This window comes from Lacerta agilis, chromosome 1, assembly GCF_009819535.1.
Source record: "Lacerta agilis isolate rLacAgi1 chromosome 1, rLacAgi1.pri, whole genome shotgun sequence".
Classification (NCBI taxonomy): Eukaryota; Metazoa; Chordata; class Lepidosauria; order Squamata; family Lacertidae; genus Lacerta; species Lacerta agilis.
Genome location: NC_046312.1, coordinates 112,019,284 through 112,037,862, shown reverse-complemented (window position 1 = coordinate 112,037,862; position 18,579 = coordinate 112,019,284). Strand labels below are relative to the sequence as shown.

The following is an 18,579-nucleotide window of genomic DNA, read 5'->3' as shown; positions in this document are numbered from 1 at the left end:
CATGAATGTGGATTCACAGTGCAAATAAAGCACTAGCCTTGTCTTTGCCAGTAATATACTTGCTCATACATCACAATATTGCCAATGTGCAATTTAAAAAATAATAAATGCCTCAATTTCATCAGACACTGTGCTATTCTGATGACATTGTAACCAGGAAGCCAGTTGGCCAAATTTACCAATTGGTCTCGCATCAGTAACTGAGCCATGGAGCAGGAAGCTTTCCATCTGGTGTGGTCATGTATTACACAGATATCATGTTAAGAATGCCATAAGGGAAACAGTAAAGGAAGGGAAGCAGAATTAGCCATCTTCTATGCAGTATTTTGTTACTGCAATCTCCTTGCTGAGCCATACCACACCCATCTGGCTGGTTCTCCCCAACCACTCTTATACAAGGCTTCACTATGCAGAGATAGCAGGGCATGGGATCAAGAAGGAACCTTCTTCACCGGTGCTGATGCAAGCCTCTCCCTCACCCTGGGCCTTTGCTTTAAGACTGCAGGCTGTCCTTGCCTTTGGGTACCAGGAAGGCAGCAACAGTTGGTGGTGTTGTTCCTGTGGTGCAGGAAGCAATGGTGTAGAAAGGGGACACCAAGCCCCAAGAACTTTTCAAGCTTGCATCCCAGCCAGGGATGCAGTAACAAGCTTTCCTTTATTTTCGCATACTACCCTTCCCTCAATGTTCTGGACCATAACTGGGGCAGATGTGAACCGTGATCCAAAATATCTGGAGGTCAGCAGGTTGGGGAAGGCTGATTTAGAGGCTTTTGTCCTCAGCAGTGTAGCGTGGGCTGCTGGTGCCCGGGGCAAGTGTTGTGCAGCCCTAGTAGACCGGGCAGCTGGGGTCAGGGTGCATGCGGAGGATGAACTGAGCCCACCTCCAACAGGCTCTTCGCCAACCACCTCCACCCACCTGCCCACTAGACCAATCCGCCTGCTGCCGTGCCTCAGCTGCCAGGGCTCCATGCCTGTTGTGGGGTCCCCTGACTGCGTCCCCTCAAAATGTGTGCCTGGGGCCACAGCCCCCCTGGCTCCCCCTCTGGTTGTCCTCAGAGCCCCATTCTATCCAACACATGGAACAGCATGTTTCTTCTCTGCAGCTCTGGATAATGGGACTATGCCACATCTTTCGGTGCTAGTTTCCCTCAGTTAAACTATATTTAACTATGTAGATTATCCTGAGCTCCTTGGACAAAGGGTACGTTAAAAACATAGTAACGAATAAGTAGTGCTGTCCTACTTTGCTAAGTTGGTGGAACATAACAGGTATGCTTGCAGCGCCAGCATAATGCAGCAAGCCATTGCAATATAATTTGATCCTTTCTTCTTTTTCTTTTAAATCACCATAATCCTTACTATCCTAAGCTCTATGTGCCACTAAATCAGCTCATAGGATCAGGCTATAATTTATTAATTTTTTGCTTTCAGTACAGATTTTATTTGTAAAATAAATAAAATTGTGTGCAAACTGGACGTTTCATGTCATAATTAAAGAAGGACATTGGCTAAAAGCAGAGACAACTCTTAAAGAATAAATTCAGCTGTAGTTGATCAAAAAAGAAACCTTGTAATAAAGTAGGTAAAAATTATTACAAAAGCATCGTTTTCAGTGTATGCTGTGGAGGCAGGAAAAATATCTGCTTAGTAAGGCACTAGACAAGGGATTATGTTTCCCTTTGCTTTAAAAACTGAAACATGTAAAGGAAAATGCACAGTACAAAATGATAGGAGAGCAGGATTTATTTTCGCCAAAAAATAAATGACCTTAACTCACAAGTGCCAGAATCTAAAGTGAGTTATGAAGGTCATTTTTTCATGTGGAAATTAATTGCATCATACCTGGTCTGCTTTTATGTGCTTTGTTGTTAGCACACTGCATTTATGTATAATTATTTGCTATATTTATGAGTTGTGGAAAGAAAAATAAAATGTTGAAGAGTATCTGAAGAAATATGACTGTAAAACAAAACAAAAAAATTGGGCTGATCTTGAGGTTGATCCTACAGTCAAAATTCCTTACTCAAACGAGTAGTCTCATTACAATCAATGAAAGCAGTCATGGGAGTTAAAATGATGGATGTGTAGGTTGCAGCACCAGGTCTGCAGCTCTCAAAGGCCAAGCCATACAGGGGTAACAGTATAAATCATGGAACGTATAAAAGGACTGCAGAGCTGTGAAGTTATTTTAAAACTTTAATGCTGCATTCATAGCAAGACTCCCCGATGGGATGAAAACCCTCATAGCCATACGCAGCTTAGGTTGAAACTGTGTTTTTGGAAACTGCGCGTTCCTCTTCACTCTTTGTAAAATAATTTAGTGGCTCCCCCACTTTGGGTGCTAGAAAAGTATTAATAGTTCAGTTGATGCCATGTAACAGACTGGACAATACAAGTGCATGTGGTGTAAGTTGCCACAAATTTAGCTTTAATAGCAGCGAACTATTGTGAACATTAAGGGTACCATGCACGGGGAATTGAACCTCTTTCTCCCAATCAACGTGGCTTGGTGATCCAAACCAAGGCAGCCCAGCACCATAAACCTAAACTAATCACCAGTGTTTGAAGGAAGCCACCATTATACGTGGTAGTGGGATCAGAGCCTCACAACGAGGAGGAAGTTAAGCCAGGGATGAGAAACCTGTAGCCTTCTAGATGTCCCAACAGCCTCAGACTCTGGCTTCTGCCCACCTAGCAGTGTGAAGGCATATCAGTGCAAGTAGATAAAATAGGTACCGCTGCAGCAGGAAGGTAAACAGCGTTTCCATGTGCTCTGGCTTCCGTCATGATCCTCCATATGCCAATAGCAGTTTAGTCATGCTGGCCACATGACCTGGAAAGCTGTCTGTGGTCAAACACTGGCCCCCTCGGCGTGAAAGGCGAGATGAGTGCCGCACCCCAGTCACCTTTGACTGGACTTAACCGGACGGAGGTCATTTACCTTTTACCTTTACTTCAAAACACGGACATACAGAATGCACTAACTTAAAATTTTAAAGCAACAAGAAATTATTAAAACCCTATATTCTATTTTTGGCCTAGGCCATGAGAAATAAGTTTTCATGACGATACTCTGATTTTCCTTTCTTCAATTTATTAACCTCCAATATAACCTGGAATTCCAGGCTCAGTGATGTATCTACAAGAGTCTTTGGAGTACAAACTTACCAGTACTGTAAGTGATTCCATAGCAGTCCTACCAGAGCAGAAATTTAGTATATACATCATATAGATAAATACAAATTCAGTAGTGATGGCTTTACATTTATCCCTTGATCACAAGGTCTGCTTATCATTATTTCCATTTAATTTGCGATTCACATACTGCATATATGTTCAGTTTCCGAAACTTGGAAGCAATATTGGAATCAATTGTAACTTTGCATAATATTGGGCTATAAATCAGTACAGAGTTAGACTAGATGACCCTCCTGGTCTTTCCAATCAACATAATCTTTTATTTCTATAATATATCTTACCGAGATCAGTTTTCTGTAAACGCTAAGACTTGAGGGTGCATTCAGACTTGGGGATTTTTTTGTGTTAGTTTTCCTGGTTATAATGCTAGTGTTTCTGTCCTGGTTTCTAATGTTCTTTTTATACTGCATTACCTGTTGTGTTATGGAACTGTGGCTTTGAGATCAAAGTATCTCCAAGTCATACAAAATTTCATTTACACCAGTGGGCATGGTATGACACAACAGTAGACCTCATCGGACATGTCACCAGCTTTTGTGTGTAGGTGTGCTTCTGTTTCCCCTTGATTCCCCTATGAATCAGCAGGAAAGAACAGTATGCCAGAATAACACCCCAAATTACGTCATGTGAGTGCGGGCGACGTGATCCATGAAAACTGAGGGGAAATTATGCTGCAAAGCTCCCACGATTTTCTAGGTTAACAGAGTTGCAAGCATTTATTTTCTGGAAGCAATTAACCTGGAAATGAGTGCAAAACATCAGCTAGATTGCGCTAGATTTCCAGGAGGGACGTTTATGTTGTGTGAAAGATCACCTCAAAAAACCAAAAATTATCAGGGAAGTAAACTTGGAGGAAACAGAATAAAGTGCTGTCTGAGTGGAACCTATGTTAGGTACCCAGTATCATGTAATGTACTTAGTAGGAAGTAGGAAGAAGTATTAGCAGGGGAAAGTATTAATTCATTAAAAATAAACACACATACTTTTCTCCCTTGTTATCTATTATTCATTACCCTTCTGTCTCTCTGAACTTGACCACACTGACATCCCGAACATCGTTTTTAAACATGTAAGATCCACGTTTAAAGATATATAAATAAATAAAAACCAAATAACATGTCAGTGTGTTTACTGTAATAGCCAGTAATAAAAGTGCTGAACTGCAGCTCTTCAGCATAACCTCATTGACAGTATTATTATAAAATCTAAGATAATAATATACTACCCACACACACACATTACCAGTAAGTTGTATAAGATTATTACATTCCATAAGGAGCTATGTAATGCTTAGGAAGAAGAATGAGTGGAATGGCAAAATATGTGCTTATATTTCAAGGTGTCTTTACTTAAAGTGTCTATTGTTCTGGAGTTTACTTACATCATTACCACACATAGGAACAATGTTAATGGAATGGCCATTTATGAGTACAAACTGCAAAGGGAAAAGTGATTATTCTTCTAGAACAGCATTATACGATGTGCGTATCAGTCACATATAAATTTATCCTTTGGCCTTTTACATTTGGTCTTGTACTTTTAAACTCAATGGTACTGTCAGAAATCTGATGCATACTCTGTATACTTTATGAGTAATTAAACATTCTGTTCAATTTAGGTTATTTTAACAGCAAAAAAACCAAATTGCTAGTCTTTATTCGGGCATTCAAAAGATTGATAATAGTTGTATGTAGTGGAATGTGGCAGGATCTGTTCCTCCCCTATGCACATTCATTAGAACATCAATAGAGGCTCTCCATGTGTACGGTTATACGGGGGGGGGGGGCCAGGGTTGAAGGGCTCTACAGATATTTCAATAAACATACATAAGTAGGGGGAGTGGATCCTTCCGTTGAATTCTGGCCCCACCAGCAGCTAAAATTCTGAACACTTGAAAAAGCTTAGGTAGCATTAGAATGAATAATTCCAAACTCTTCTGGACAACATAATATTAGTCTCAATTTCACTTTTTAACATATCTTCAGCTCTAAATGCTGAATAGCCAGAAGTGCAACTGTGCTATGTCTGTTGAGAGAAAACATCAGGCCCATGCAGAGCTTTGTCTGAGGCCCAGGGTGGGAGTCTTTTTAGAATAAAGTTCTAAACGGAAAGAAAAAAAGAGAAGAAGCTGCCAGTCCCTGGTGGGGGCCCCTGTTCAGCTTAGCCCTCCGAAGCCCTGGGCAAGTGTACCCAGCTTCCCCCCCCCCTCCTCCAGCTGTCGCATGGGCCTGTAAAACACCAGAGAATCCTTAAAAATCAATACACTTATCATTGCATGAGCATTTTGTAGGCAGAACCTACTTCATCAAATGCATAAATGTGGACAGTAGAAGAGGTGTGTCAACTATGAGATTAAAAGATAAAAAGAGCAGATCCAGTCACTTGAAGAGAAAGAATCCCATAGATGTAGAGCAGCGCAGGCACAAGCAGCCTTGGTGTACCAGTCAGAACTGCACAATGCTGCGTGCCACACAAAGCTGTTGCTGTGACAGGCATAATACTTATGATTGGACTTGTCCGACATTGTGTCATTGTATTTTAAAAGCAGCCACAAGAGGGCTCCCATTTTGATCAGAGTAGCAACACTGGTGGAGATCCCTTCCCCTGAACAATGTTCCCTTTGAAACGCCCCCCCCCCCTCTATTAACCCTGCAAGGTGAAACACAAGTGCCTATACCAGTGGTGGCGAACCTATGGCACGGGTGCCAGAGTGGGCACGCAGAGCCCTCTCTGTTGGCACGCGCCATCACGCCAGCAGTGCCGTTGTTTGGGGTTTTTAAATTGGGCAGCAGCTTCCCCCCACGCCTCCTTGTGAGTAAACTGCTCCCACCCGGCCGGCAGCAGCTTAGAGGCAGTTTATCTCCCCAAAGCAACTATATTCCTGCCTCCCTGCCCCCTGCCCCCGGCCATTGGTGGGATTTTTTTACAGCCAGCAGGCTGTAGTTCATGTGATTGGTGGCTTTGTCAAGGGGTTTCGTTGATTGGTTGCTGCCTGCGATCCTTGAGACTATGTGTTGTTTCTGCTCCTTGTGCCATAGGAAGCGTTTATAATTCGTGTGAGTGTTCTTCTCCCCCCCCAAAAAACAACTGTGATCCAAGCCCCCCCCCCCAAAGCTCTGCTAGTCTTGGCAACCCCGCCCCAAAAAAACTCTGGGCAATGCACCCCCAAGCTCTATGTGTTGTTTCTGCTCCGCATTTATAATGCGTGTTTTTCTCCCCACCAAAAAAACTACTGTGACCCAACCCCCCCCCCCAAAAAAAACTCTGGCAATGTCCCCCCAAACTCTATGTGTTGTTTCTGCTCCGCGTGCCATAGGAAGCATTTATAAGGTGTGTGAGTGTTTTTCTCCCCCCAAAAAACAACTGTGTTCCAAGCTCCCCCTCAACAACTCAGGGCAGCCCCCCCCCACTCATTTTATTACGGTATATTAATTATTATCCCATATCAAATTGCCGTGTTGGCACTTTGCGATAAATTAGTAGGTTTTGGGTTGCAGTTTGGGCACTCGGTCTCCAAAAGGTTCGCCACCACTGGCCTATACTGTGTCCATCTCCAATCCAATTCCCACCAGCAACCTGCTCCTCCTGAGTTAACATTAAAATGGTGGGAGATCTTATCACACCTGTTTGGGACCTTAAACATTTCCAGACTTGGTTGAAACCAAGGAGAACAGCACCAGTCTGTCAATGAACCTAAATTTCTATTGCTACTACACTTAAAAAAATAATTGTAATGAGCTTAAGGTCAGAAATCTCTCTGATGAAATGCTCAACTCTTGGTTTCTATGCTTGCTGTGCTTAACATTCAAGTAGTGTTAATCCTTCTCTTTTAGACTAGTCAGTCTGTCTTGTGTAGATCTGTATAAATACATTTTTTGGCATATATCATGTTGGCGGATGTGGAAGAGAATTGACTCAAAGGAGTATGAGAGTAGATACAGAAGGGAACAGAATATGTTCTCTGTTCATGGCGAGTAGCTTGTGATCTGTATACCAATTGAGGCCTTTCCTAAGATTGCTTCCGGGGCAAACTATGGACTTTATCTGCTATTGCTGTCCTCTAGTATGCCTAATACACCACATTATTCACACTTCAAAAAGTATGCATAGTTTTATTTTGAAGGAAAAGCAGCTGTGCAAGACCCTGATCCACTAAACTATGGTTTATTGTACACATTCCACCAAAGCTTTTGGCCAGTGAAGTCAGGGTAAAAGTTTATATAGAAGCACTTTCAATTCCATCATGTACGTGTTTACTGAGAGAAAAGTGTCACTGTGTTCACTGCAGCTGACTCCCAGGTTAGTGTGCACAAGATTTCAAGTGTGCCTAAAACTGAACACTCGGTATTATCGCAGCACTAGGTGTTTCTGCTCCATCAAGATGGAGCACTACAAGTCATTCCCGTAACTAAAAGTATCTTAGTTGAATATGTAAATATACACGTATTTTAGAGTCGCTTCTGGAGTCTCACGTCTGACTAAGAACTACAGTGGTACCTCAGTTTACGAACTTAATCCATTCCATAAGTCCGTTCTTAAACCGAAACCATTCTTAAGCCGAGGCACGCTTTCCCTAATGAGGCCTCCCACTGCCAGTGTCCTTCCACTGTTCGGCTTCTGCTCTTAGACCGAGGTAAAGTTCGCAAACCGGGACACTACTTCCGGTTTTGCGGAGTTCGTAAACCGAATAGTTCATACACAGGGTTGTTCTTAAACGAGGTACCACTGTAGTGACATTCCAACAAAATACTTTTAAGGACTAATTCATACAACCACTTGCAACTGCACAGGGAGTTTTAGTGAACTTTAGGCAACCATGTCATGACAGGGATATGTGTGTAATCCATTTTTATGAAAGGGGTCATCATGCAACCTACAAAGGTGGGAGAATGGTTGTTGCATAGCAAGCCATTCACAATAACAGATTCCCCATGACTCTCTGCCAATGGGTGATAGTGCCTTGTTGTAGAGAAGAAAAGGTCATGTGAATTTGCTCTAAGAGTTGACACATAAGTAGTGTAGGCTGAGATGTGGGAAACAGTTGTATGGGAAATGGCTCACATTTGGCAGTGTTTTGACAATTAGCTGTGCAGATATTCACAGATCCACTGCCAACAGATAGACATTTTAACCCTATCAAAGCAAAGCAACAACAACAAAGACCTGACACTTTTCCAAACAATTGCAATTCCATTTGATCCTGCTGTTTGGTAGTTATTCAATCCAGATGAAAAGAAGCTGTTTCATCAAATGATAAAACATGCTGTTATACCTCACCAGCTCCACAAAGAATCCTAAAACAATTCTGGCCTTTGAGCTCCACCTAGCGGAAGCCTTGCATTAAGGTCTATATTGTTATGAGCAAAAACAGCAGCACAAATGTGAAAGCATTCATCAGAACAGTTATCAAGCAGGGTGGCTTTGATTTTTATGTAGCAAATTTGGCAATGAATATAAAAATGAAAACCTTCAAATAATTTATCTAGGTTGTCAATCATGATGATGGATCAGCTTAAAGTGCACAGATGAGCACAATACCATGATCTAAGTGCAGATGCATATGTGTGTGTTTTATTAAATGTGGAAGTCTAAGGGGAAGTGGGAAATTGACAGTTGGGAAAGACCCCCAAGGATCCCCAACCCCAAACTTATTCAGTGAGTGAGGCCTCATACTGTCAAGGTATCCCTGCTGGCAATTTGTCTACATTTGTGTGGTTTTTGTTTTTGTTTTTTTTAAAGACAACACTGAAGGTATGTGATCAGCACCTTGCATAAATGTGATGTGGAAATAATAATTATCGGGGTCTTGGTTAAATTTTCTTATGCCTTCCCCAAAGCCAAAGGAAATCGTTCACCTTTGTTTATTGATTACAGCTCAGCTTTCAATACCATCCTTCCAGATATTCTCATTGGAAACTTAAGGGATCTGGACCTTTCTTCTAACATCTGTGATTGGATTAAAGACTTTCTGAGAGACCGGTCACAAACAGTGAGGATTGGGCCTGTTACATATACCTCCCTGAAGCTCAGCACTGGCACTCCACAGGGATGTGTGCTAAGTCCATACCTGTATTTGTTGTATACATATGATTGCATTTCATCTGACCCATCTACTGCAATTATTAAGTTTGCTGATGACACCAGCATAATGGGTTTGATTACAGATGGAGACGAATCTGCGTACGGGGGGAGGTTCAAAAAGTATCCACATGGTGCTCAGAAAACAATCTGCACCTAAACACTGGCAAGACAAAGGAGATGATGTTGGACTTTCAGAGGAAGAGAGGGGAGCTAGCCCCGTTGTATATCGGGGGGGGGGGGGCTGTGTGGAGAGAGTCTCTTCCTTTAAATTCCTGGGAGTCCATTTTAGTGAAGACCTTACTTGGTAGGTCAATACAGCCTAGGTGGTCAGGAAGGCCCAACAGAGACTTCATTTCCTTAGGGTCTTGCGAAAGAACAATGTTAGACAACAAGAGATGATTTTCTTCTATCGGTGCACAATAGAAAGTGTTCTCTCATACTGTATTACGGTGTGGTAAGCTGGTTTGACAGCCATGGACAGAAAGTCCCTACAGAGGGTTGTGAAGACAGCAGAAGACATCATGGGCTGTCCCCTAAGTCCGCTAGACGTCATCGCAGGAGACCGTTGCCTCAGAAGAGCGAGGAACATTCTCAGGGATGACTCACACCCTGGCTAGCACCTTTTTAATCTCCTGCTTGCTTGTCATATCTGCGAGGGCAACCACCCAGGAAGATACAGAAGCATGATAAGCCACACCAACAGGTTAAAGAACAGTTTCTACCCGTGGGCCGTGAGGCTGCTGAATGGAAGACAGCAAAATTGCAGCCGACGTTCGGGGTTGGAGGTTGTATGACAGCACATAGAGTGTAACAAGGACTGAGAGATTGTGGGGAAATGGGGGCTCATTTAATCTCACTGTAAACATTTGGTACAGTGACAATAAAGTATTTCTATTTCTATTTCATGAAGCTGGTTGTAAACACCTGCCACCGCTAAGAAATTTTGGCACCCTAGAATAAAATGTTAAAATAGCATACTCCCTTGTCCTTCCATCATATCCTTGAACTCCTGAACCTAGCAGCTCTTCTTAACCAGTTCAACCCAGGTTTCCCTCCTTCGTCACCTTTCCTTCACCTGAAATGTCCAGTTTACCTGTATCCTTTAACCGTTTCCCCGCCACCATTATATAAAGGCTCCTGTTGGCAGCTGCAGCTTACCAGTTAAAGATTCCAGTTTCGGATAAACTGGAATGCTCACTTTACTATTCCCACTAAAGTTTCTTTGCCAGCTGCCTGGTCCCTCCTTACAATCTCTCACCATGTACTTGATTAGCAGCTCAGTGCTCTTTGTGCGCAAATCTTCAGTCCCATTTAAATTCATGCATCTTAAATTCTATGGTTACATGCCCAAGTCCTACTTTCCTCAATGGGACCAGCACGCTGAACTTTCTCTGGATTGCAGGCACACTGGCAGAGTGGGAATTTTACGAAGCAATGACTTCTAGGCTATATATACCTGTGTATGTAAAACCCATTCTTTTAAGATTAGGTTCTATAACAATAAGGCCAGTATCATACAACTGCCATCTGTGGTTCCATTCTTTCAGGGTGCTCAAGCCCTGTCAAATGTTGCCAATAAGTGCTGCCAAATTAGGTATCAAATTAGGACCCTTTATTCTCTTGGGCGCTTATATCTCAATTTTTTTTAATGCCGTATTAGCAAGGGGAAGAGGAAACAAATGTTCGGACAACAACAGGGGTAGTATCATAAGATGCCTGCCACTCAAGATACTCACAGTTAACATGGCAAACATGAGCTGGCACACATTGAAAGCGTGCCTCCAGTTGTGGTACAGGACCATTCGGTAATTTTTCCTCACTGTCAAAAGCCACCTACACAACGTCTGAAATGGAAAAGTACAAATCGCATCAGGGACACTTAACACGGACAAATGGGCACAACCACCGCCAAAACCAAAGCAGCGCCGATTATCTCCGCACAACAGATGGTTACCTCATAGTCAATTTTAAATTTCTGAACCATTCCAAGCTCCATGAACATCCGGAGGGCTGCAGTTATCATGGCGTCTGTGTCGAGGGAGAAGTCGTCAAAATGGATGTTGTCTATGCCAAGCTCTGACACAAGTGGAATGTTTGCTGCCTGGAATTACCCAAAGACAATGAGAAAACTTCTCACACACAGCTAGGACTCTTTCTCGCCGCACTTTCTTAGAAAAAATGTTTCCCAAATCCAGTTGCAGGTAGGTAGCCGTGTTGGTCTGCCAGAGTCAAAACAAAATAAAAAATAAAAAAATTCCTTCCAGTAGCACCGTAGAGACCAACTAAGTTTGTTCTTGGTATGAGCTTTCGTGTGCTGTGTATCTGAAGCTGCACATGAAAGCTCATACCAAGAACAAACTTAGTTGGTCTCTACGGTGCTACTGGAAGGAATTTTTTTATTTTTTATTTTGTTTTCCCAAATCCATTTAGACAACCTAGAAATGGCAACTGCAAAATGTATGGTGGAAATCTGGGAAGGAAGAGAAAACTAAAAACTGGAAGTGCAATCCCACTAGTATCAAAACTGCAACAAGATCCATTCTGTTAAATCTGGGATGGGAAACCTGTGGCCCTCTAGATGTTGTTGCATTCCGCCTTGCAGCATGGCCAATGCTGAGGGATGGCAGGTGTTTTAGTCTAACAACCCCTGGAGGGCCACAGGTTCTCCATGACTTAAATGGAAACTGCCTAGAAACTTCACTGAAATAGCATTTGGACAAATGGCAGTGTATGTATATGACCTATGTCAGCAGAATAAATATGTCCTGTTTCACAGGTTATGTTTTATGAATGCTGCTCCACCCCCTACACACCCTTGGTAAATCCGCACATAAAGATATTTGGGTATTGCACTGGCATGGATTGTATGAATTTCCATGTGACTGCAGGGCAGTTTTGAAAGTTACATACCAGTGCTGGCAACAGATTCAAAAGTTAAAAACCATCATGTGCCATCGCGTTCACAGCTGGCTGGAAGTGCTTGCTTGTCATATCTGCGAGGGCAACCACCCAGGAAGGTTGCATAATCTGTTGATGGGAATATGGTCTGTGCAACTTTCCTGGACAAGTGCTGGCAATTGACTTCCAAGCATACAGAGCAGGTAACTGCCAGTGATTGTTTGTACTGTCCAGAGCTACTCTGAGGCAACCAGTGTGGTAAAAAATATCGGAAGTATGAATTTTCTTGGTGCTGTAGCTTGAATAAAACTATCAGGATTTTCAGGTGGAGAAATAACAATATATAACCGTTTGATCATAAACCGATGAACAAAACAAGTCAAAGACTTCTTTTTTTAATGACAGGCTTTATATTTATGAGGTTTTGCCTCCTTATGTTTAAAAGAAATGCCATAGTCCAAAATAATCACTGAATTAATAGCCAAGAAGTAACATTTGTATAAAATAACCATTTGCTTTACAGCAGCAGTAAAAGGAATGGCAGAATTATGTACGAAGGTTGGAAAGTAATTTGAATGATGCAGAAAAGGAGAAATATTATCTGCGTACAACATCTATTGTCATTCTACATTTGAGGTGAAGCACTGCAAGTTTATAAAGAAAAAAATCATAGAAATTATAGCAATGGGGGTAGGGTGGGGAAAGTAACTTAATATATGTTATTTAAAAATGCATGCTTAAAGTCCCAGCTACTCAAAAAGGCTTTTAGCTCTCAGATCTTGTATACTAACAAAATAGTTGTCATTATGACAGGTAGGAGGGGTGGAGAGAGGATCCATATTTTGCAGGAACCCTGGGAAGGGTTGCAATACATCTCTGTGTGCTCTGTGCGCAGACACACATTGGACACAATCCAGTAATGGTTAATCACAGTCAAATGCCACAGAAAGCAAAGGAAACAGACTTGGGGCTGAATGAAACATGATGCAGGGGGTGGATTCCTGGATTTTATAAATATGCATAAATCTTTTTGTGTGTGTGTACGCTGCCTTCTCTTGCAAGAACCTCGCCACTTGCTAATACAGTGGTACCTTGGTTTAAGTACAGCTCAGTTTATGAACAACTTGGATTAAAAACGCTGCAAACCCGGAAGTAGGTGTTTTGGTTTGTGAACTTTGCCTTGGAGGGCAGAACATGTTCCGCTTCCTGTTGAGTGTAAATTGAGTCCTCTCTGCTGCTATGGGAAAGCACGCCTTGGTTTAAGAACACTTTGGTTTAAGAATGGACTTCTGTAATGGATTAAGTTCATAAACCAAGGTACCACTGTATATTATTTGGAAGCCCCCTTCTGGGTGTTCCCTCCACCCGACATCTGACAGTACTGGAGAAACAGAAGAGAGAAAGCAGAGATGGTACCCTATGGTCCCTCTAGACACCATTGGATTCTGACTTCCCATTAGCGCCAGCACCACCACTATGGCTAACAGTCAGGGATGATGGAAGTTGTAGTGCGGCAACATCTGGAGGTCCACAGGCTCCAGCATCCCTGGAATAGAGAGTCCTAACCACCCCAGCGCTTACCACCCCTCAATACTCCATCTCCCATGTTATGTTGTGGCCATTTCCCCAAGCAGAGAAAGGGGCAGCAGGTGCTTTTTCTCCACAAAATCAAAATACAGCCTTTTAGGACAGAATAAATAAGTAAGATATGTTGCTTTGTAAGTTGCTTTGAACAATAATACTCTCCGCTTCAAACTCAGAAGCTGTATTTGAGAAGGAAGGAAGGAAGGAAAGAAAGGAAGGAAGGGATGGTAGCAAGCACTAAGGGCAATATCTATGAATGAAGTAAAACTTCATTCTAAGAATGAAGTAAAACTTCATTCTAAGAATGAAGCAAAACTAAAAATGAATACAAGCAAGGTCAAAATTACTGTCTTATGTAAGTGAACAACTTCCCTGATGTTCCTGATATCTTCATCGCTATCTTTAAAATGCCGAAAATGAGGCTCAGAGAGGCTGAGTGACTTAAGTTTGCCCAGGAAACCTGTGGCACAGCTGGAGGATCAATCTACATCCAGTGCAAAGCTCACTTAGGAGCCCACTAAAGCAGAAGCAAGAACACTGCACAGGTGCCACTGGCTGAATGCAGTGAAGAAGGCAAGGAAGACTGAGCTGAGAAGGTATGACACACATCTTTCAACAGCAGATGCGCCAAGATACTAACATTCTGAGAGAGAAAAACTTTATCTGCTACGCACATAATTTTATACACCAGTAGCACAGTCCTTTACTTATCTATTTTTCTAAATGAAAATACTCCAAACGTCATAGCCGTTCCTCCTATGGGGTTGCCCCATCCCCTCAATCATTTCTGAACCTTTCCCAGCTTTACAATATCTTTTTCGCAGGGGTGAAACTGGGCTTTATATCAGCCAGACCAAAGACCAGTTTGGCACCACACACACACATTTGTGTACACACACACACACACACACACACACACGTGAGGAGCCTCAATGGTGTCCCTCTGGAGGCTTCAAATGGGACAAAAACGACCTCGGCTAGCTCCCCCATAGCTACAATACTGCTTTTTGAGCTGAGGTGACTGGAACTGTACACAGTATTCCAAGTGTGGTCACAACACAGATTTGTATTTTCAGTCCCTTTCCTCATACAATCGTACCTTGGAAGCTGAACAGAATCCGTTCCAGAAGTCTGTTCGACTTCCAAAACGTTTGGAAACCAAAGCGCGGCTTCTGATTCCCTGCAGGAAGCTCCTGAAGCCAATCGAAGCCCCGTCAGACGTTTGACTTCCAAAAATAGTTCACAAACCGGAACAGTCACTTCCAGGTTTGCAGCGTTCAGGAGCCAAAATGTCTGAGTACCAAGGCATTCAGGATCCAAGGTACAACTGTAATCCGTAACATGGAATTCTCCTTTTTCTAACAACAGCCACATACTGGGAAGGCACCTTTATCAAACAACATACTATGACCCCAAGGTCTTGTTCTGAGCGTCAGTCACCGCTTGTTCACAGCCACACTGTCAGTCTTGGACATTGCCTAGCTACCACATTGTAGCATCATGATGTAGCACCATGTGAGCTGGGCCTCTGGTGTCCATTGCCCTCCACTAATGATGACAGCATTGACTTTGTTTACAGAGAACAGGTCCTCAAATCTGTACTGGATCCGTTGGGTAGATAGATCTTACCCCCGGGTCATCTTCCTACTGGAACCCCCCCCCAAAAAAAAAACCCCCACCTTTGATTTGTCCAGCTTTGGTTTTATATTGGGACAAACAAGGGCATGGGTGTGTGTCTGATTGTTTTCCAGCAGAAAAATAACACAGGATTCAGCCCATATCCAAGAATGTTGTAGATGCAATCCAATTCACAGCTGCTTTTAATAAGAGGCATGGGTAGTCAAACACACACACACACACACACACACACACTCTAAACACATTATTGTTTTTGCTTGTTTGTTGTGAAATATTGCAATTAGGAGTCAAAGCACTTCTTGTTTCCATCTCAGGCTTGATGTACTAGATTTGATTTAAAAGGAACACGTGTGTGTGTGTCCCCCCTCCTCTGAAGGGAATCTGTATCTAATTGTTTCAGCCAAGGGATGCCTTAACACCCAGAGCAAACTTAGTTTTAAAGGCCTCCATCTGTTACTGTGTCCTGCTGACTGATGGCGTCTCTCTGCCCTTCACAATGCTGAATCAGCAACTCCTCGTGATAGATCTGCCGCGGCAGAAGTAGGACGTTAGTCTCTGAAGGAAACTTCCTAAGACAACCTGAAGTAAAATGAGCAAATGGGGAACGGAATAAATGAGAAATCATACCTAGCTTCTTATCTGCTTCGGTACAGAACTTGTGTTTGCTTTCTTGTACCTTCTGTAACCATTTATCTTTTCATTCATCACATAGATCAGCACGCTGCTGGTTTCGTCAAAACCAGGTTTCTGAATTTATGAGCACCTTGTAATACTACTACAAATAATAATTTTATTGTTTACATGCCCCCTATCTGACTGGTTTGCCCTGGTAACTCTGGGCGGCTTCCAACAAATTAGGAATGGCTTATGGACTCTTAACTGGTTTGAAGCTTCCTTGAGAAACAACGTATCAAATAGCAGTATCTTATAACGAAGTAAAGGATAGATATGCATCATGGGAACATGGATTCAAAACCCAGCACTGGAAGAAACACAGTGAGCGCACCTCAAACAGGAGTGTGAACACAGTTTTGGAGTGAGAGAAGAGAAAAAGCTGCACTTCTATGGGATTTGTATGCAGCCAAGGAAGTGCAATATCTGGTTTTTGGGTGGTGAAAGAGTGTGTGTTATACAGCCAGCTGAATAACAAAGTGCAAATTCAGTGCTGGTTTTAAAAAAAATCTCTAATAGCTTGGAGGAGAGTTATGTGAAGTAAGGTACACTATGTAAAGGTTAATACCTTTTTAATAAGGTTACATCATCATCATCATCATCATCATCATCATTATTATTATTATTATTGAATAAATGAAGCACAAAGCAAGTTAAAGGGAGGGTTGAGGTATATAGATTGCACAAGCCATGCAGGTACAAATCATTAAGAAGAAAAGTTTTGACTTAAAATAATTATATTCCATATTGCGGTTTGTGTTATTATAATGGAGGGTTATCTGTTGAGGCCAACAGCATCCATGAAAGAAGGGACATTTGGTACATCCATGTTTTAGATACCACATAAAACTTCAAAGGGAAAGAGAAAATCGTCCTTCTAACAGCCTTTTCCGGAAAAAAGGGAAGACAGGACTGTAAACGTCTCCTGACGCCACACAGGTTCATCACCCATTATTTTCCCCACATTATTTGGAAGCCTGGCTTTATTTGGAGGTGAACAAAGCTGCACAGTTATCTTGGTTTCAGCTCTGCTCAACCTGTGCAACAAACAGCTACAGCTCTGGAAACAAAGGAGAGCGGAGAAGCTTCAGAGGCAGTACGCTCTCTGCTTGTCCTCTGCAGACAAGAATACTTTTAGTAATGGGATTGTATGTTCTCCACACACACACACACCACCCCTGCTCAGCCCTTCCCCTGCTGTGCAGCTCTGGCTTTAAAAGCCACCTCAGCGTCCAAACAGGCACTATGGTATCAGGAACAACTGAGCCAGAAAAAGCAAATTGCATGTATTCAGAGCACATCAATTAACATTGCCCTCATGCAGCTTCAAATGTGCCACAAGCACTTACAGCAGGAGGCACTGCCGACCTTGGCTGCTCCTGCAAGTATTTTTTTTTTTTTGCATGAATTAAATGTTACAGAGCATCTGAACCAGAATCTCTCTCTCTCCCCCCCTCTCTCTCACACACACATATAGACCTTTTAATATTTTACCAGCGACATCTGCTACGATTCAAACAGAAATGTCAGGTTTTTCTTACTATTTGGAAAGGTAGGAGGAGAGACAATAGGAACAAATACTCATTGCTTGAAGTAAAAGCCACGTTTGTGCCAGTAACATGGAAGAAAACCAGCACACCCCAGGCCCCATCTACACTACGAATTTATACTGGTTTTGTTTCTTTATACTGGTTCAACTGCTGTGGATTCCTCCACAGAATTTGAGGTCTGCAAACATGGGCACAGCCAAGGGTGGGGATCAGGGGGCAGCTTCCTCCTTCCTGATCAAGTAAAACGATAGAAATAGTTAATTAACTGACCAATCACATTGGTTCTGCCGCCCCCAACTAGTCCTGCCCCCGCCCAAACAAAAATCCTGGCTACACCCATGTCTGCAAAATCATCAACATTGGCTCTGCCCACTGACTCATTCCTGTACAAATCAAGAAGATACAGGGAAAGAGCTCTTTTAATCTTCTCCTCCACCATGTGAATCAAGCAACATTATTCAGTCATTCCAAATCATGGACAAAGGACTCTTTAAATCCCTTGCTTGGTTGACATCTGTCCGTCTTGAGAGACAATGGGGTGCACCTCTGGAGGTGAAATCAAACCGTTGCGTTAACAGCACTGAAGTGGCCTCCCTGGGGCACGAGCCTGGGCAGTGTGTATGGAAGTCCTGGACTGCTCAGATGACAAACCCCACACCGGCTGCCACTCAGCCTCACTGATGTGGTCCAAAGAAAAGGAAAGCAATATGTTTGGCACCAGGAATTGCCAGGAGGAGGCGTACAAGGAGGTGCCATCCAACCATTTTAGGGACTCCACTCTGGATTTGTGTAGGGTTTACTCCTTAGGCTTTTCTTCTTCCAAAGATATCTTGCAAGAGTTTTCCCCATCCTAGATGGGCTACATTCCCAGGTGGCTGAGCCCCATCCACCCCTCTCTACAGCAAGTGTAGGAACTGCCTTTTTTGACTGCTGGACCCACTAGTGGGTCTCCTCTGCT

The 18,579-nt window shown here is 42.7% G+C and overlaps 1 protein-coding gene across 1 annotated transcript in view; it reads right to left on the bottom strand.

The window, feature by feature from the left end:
- Positions 1-18,579, bottom strand: part of PDE11A (phosphodiesterase 11A) — a 135,736-nt gene that overhangs the window by 38,635 nt on the left and 78,522 nt on the right. Inside the window, exons 11-12 of the mRNA XM_033149880.1 lie at positions 11,234-11,380; positions 11,016-11,123 (exon numbers count right to left, since the gene is read on the bottom strand). Of these exons, the coding sequence (XP_033005771.1) occupies positions 11,016-11,123; positions 11,234-11,380 (255 nt within the window). The remainder of the gene's footprint in view (positions 1-11,015; positions 11,124-11,233; positions 11,381-18,579) is intronic.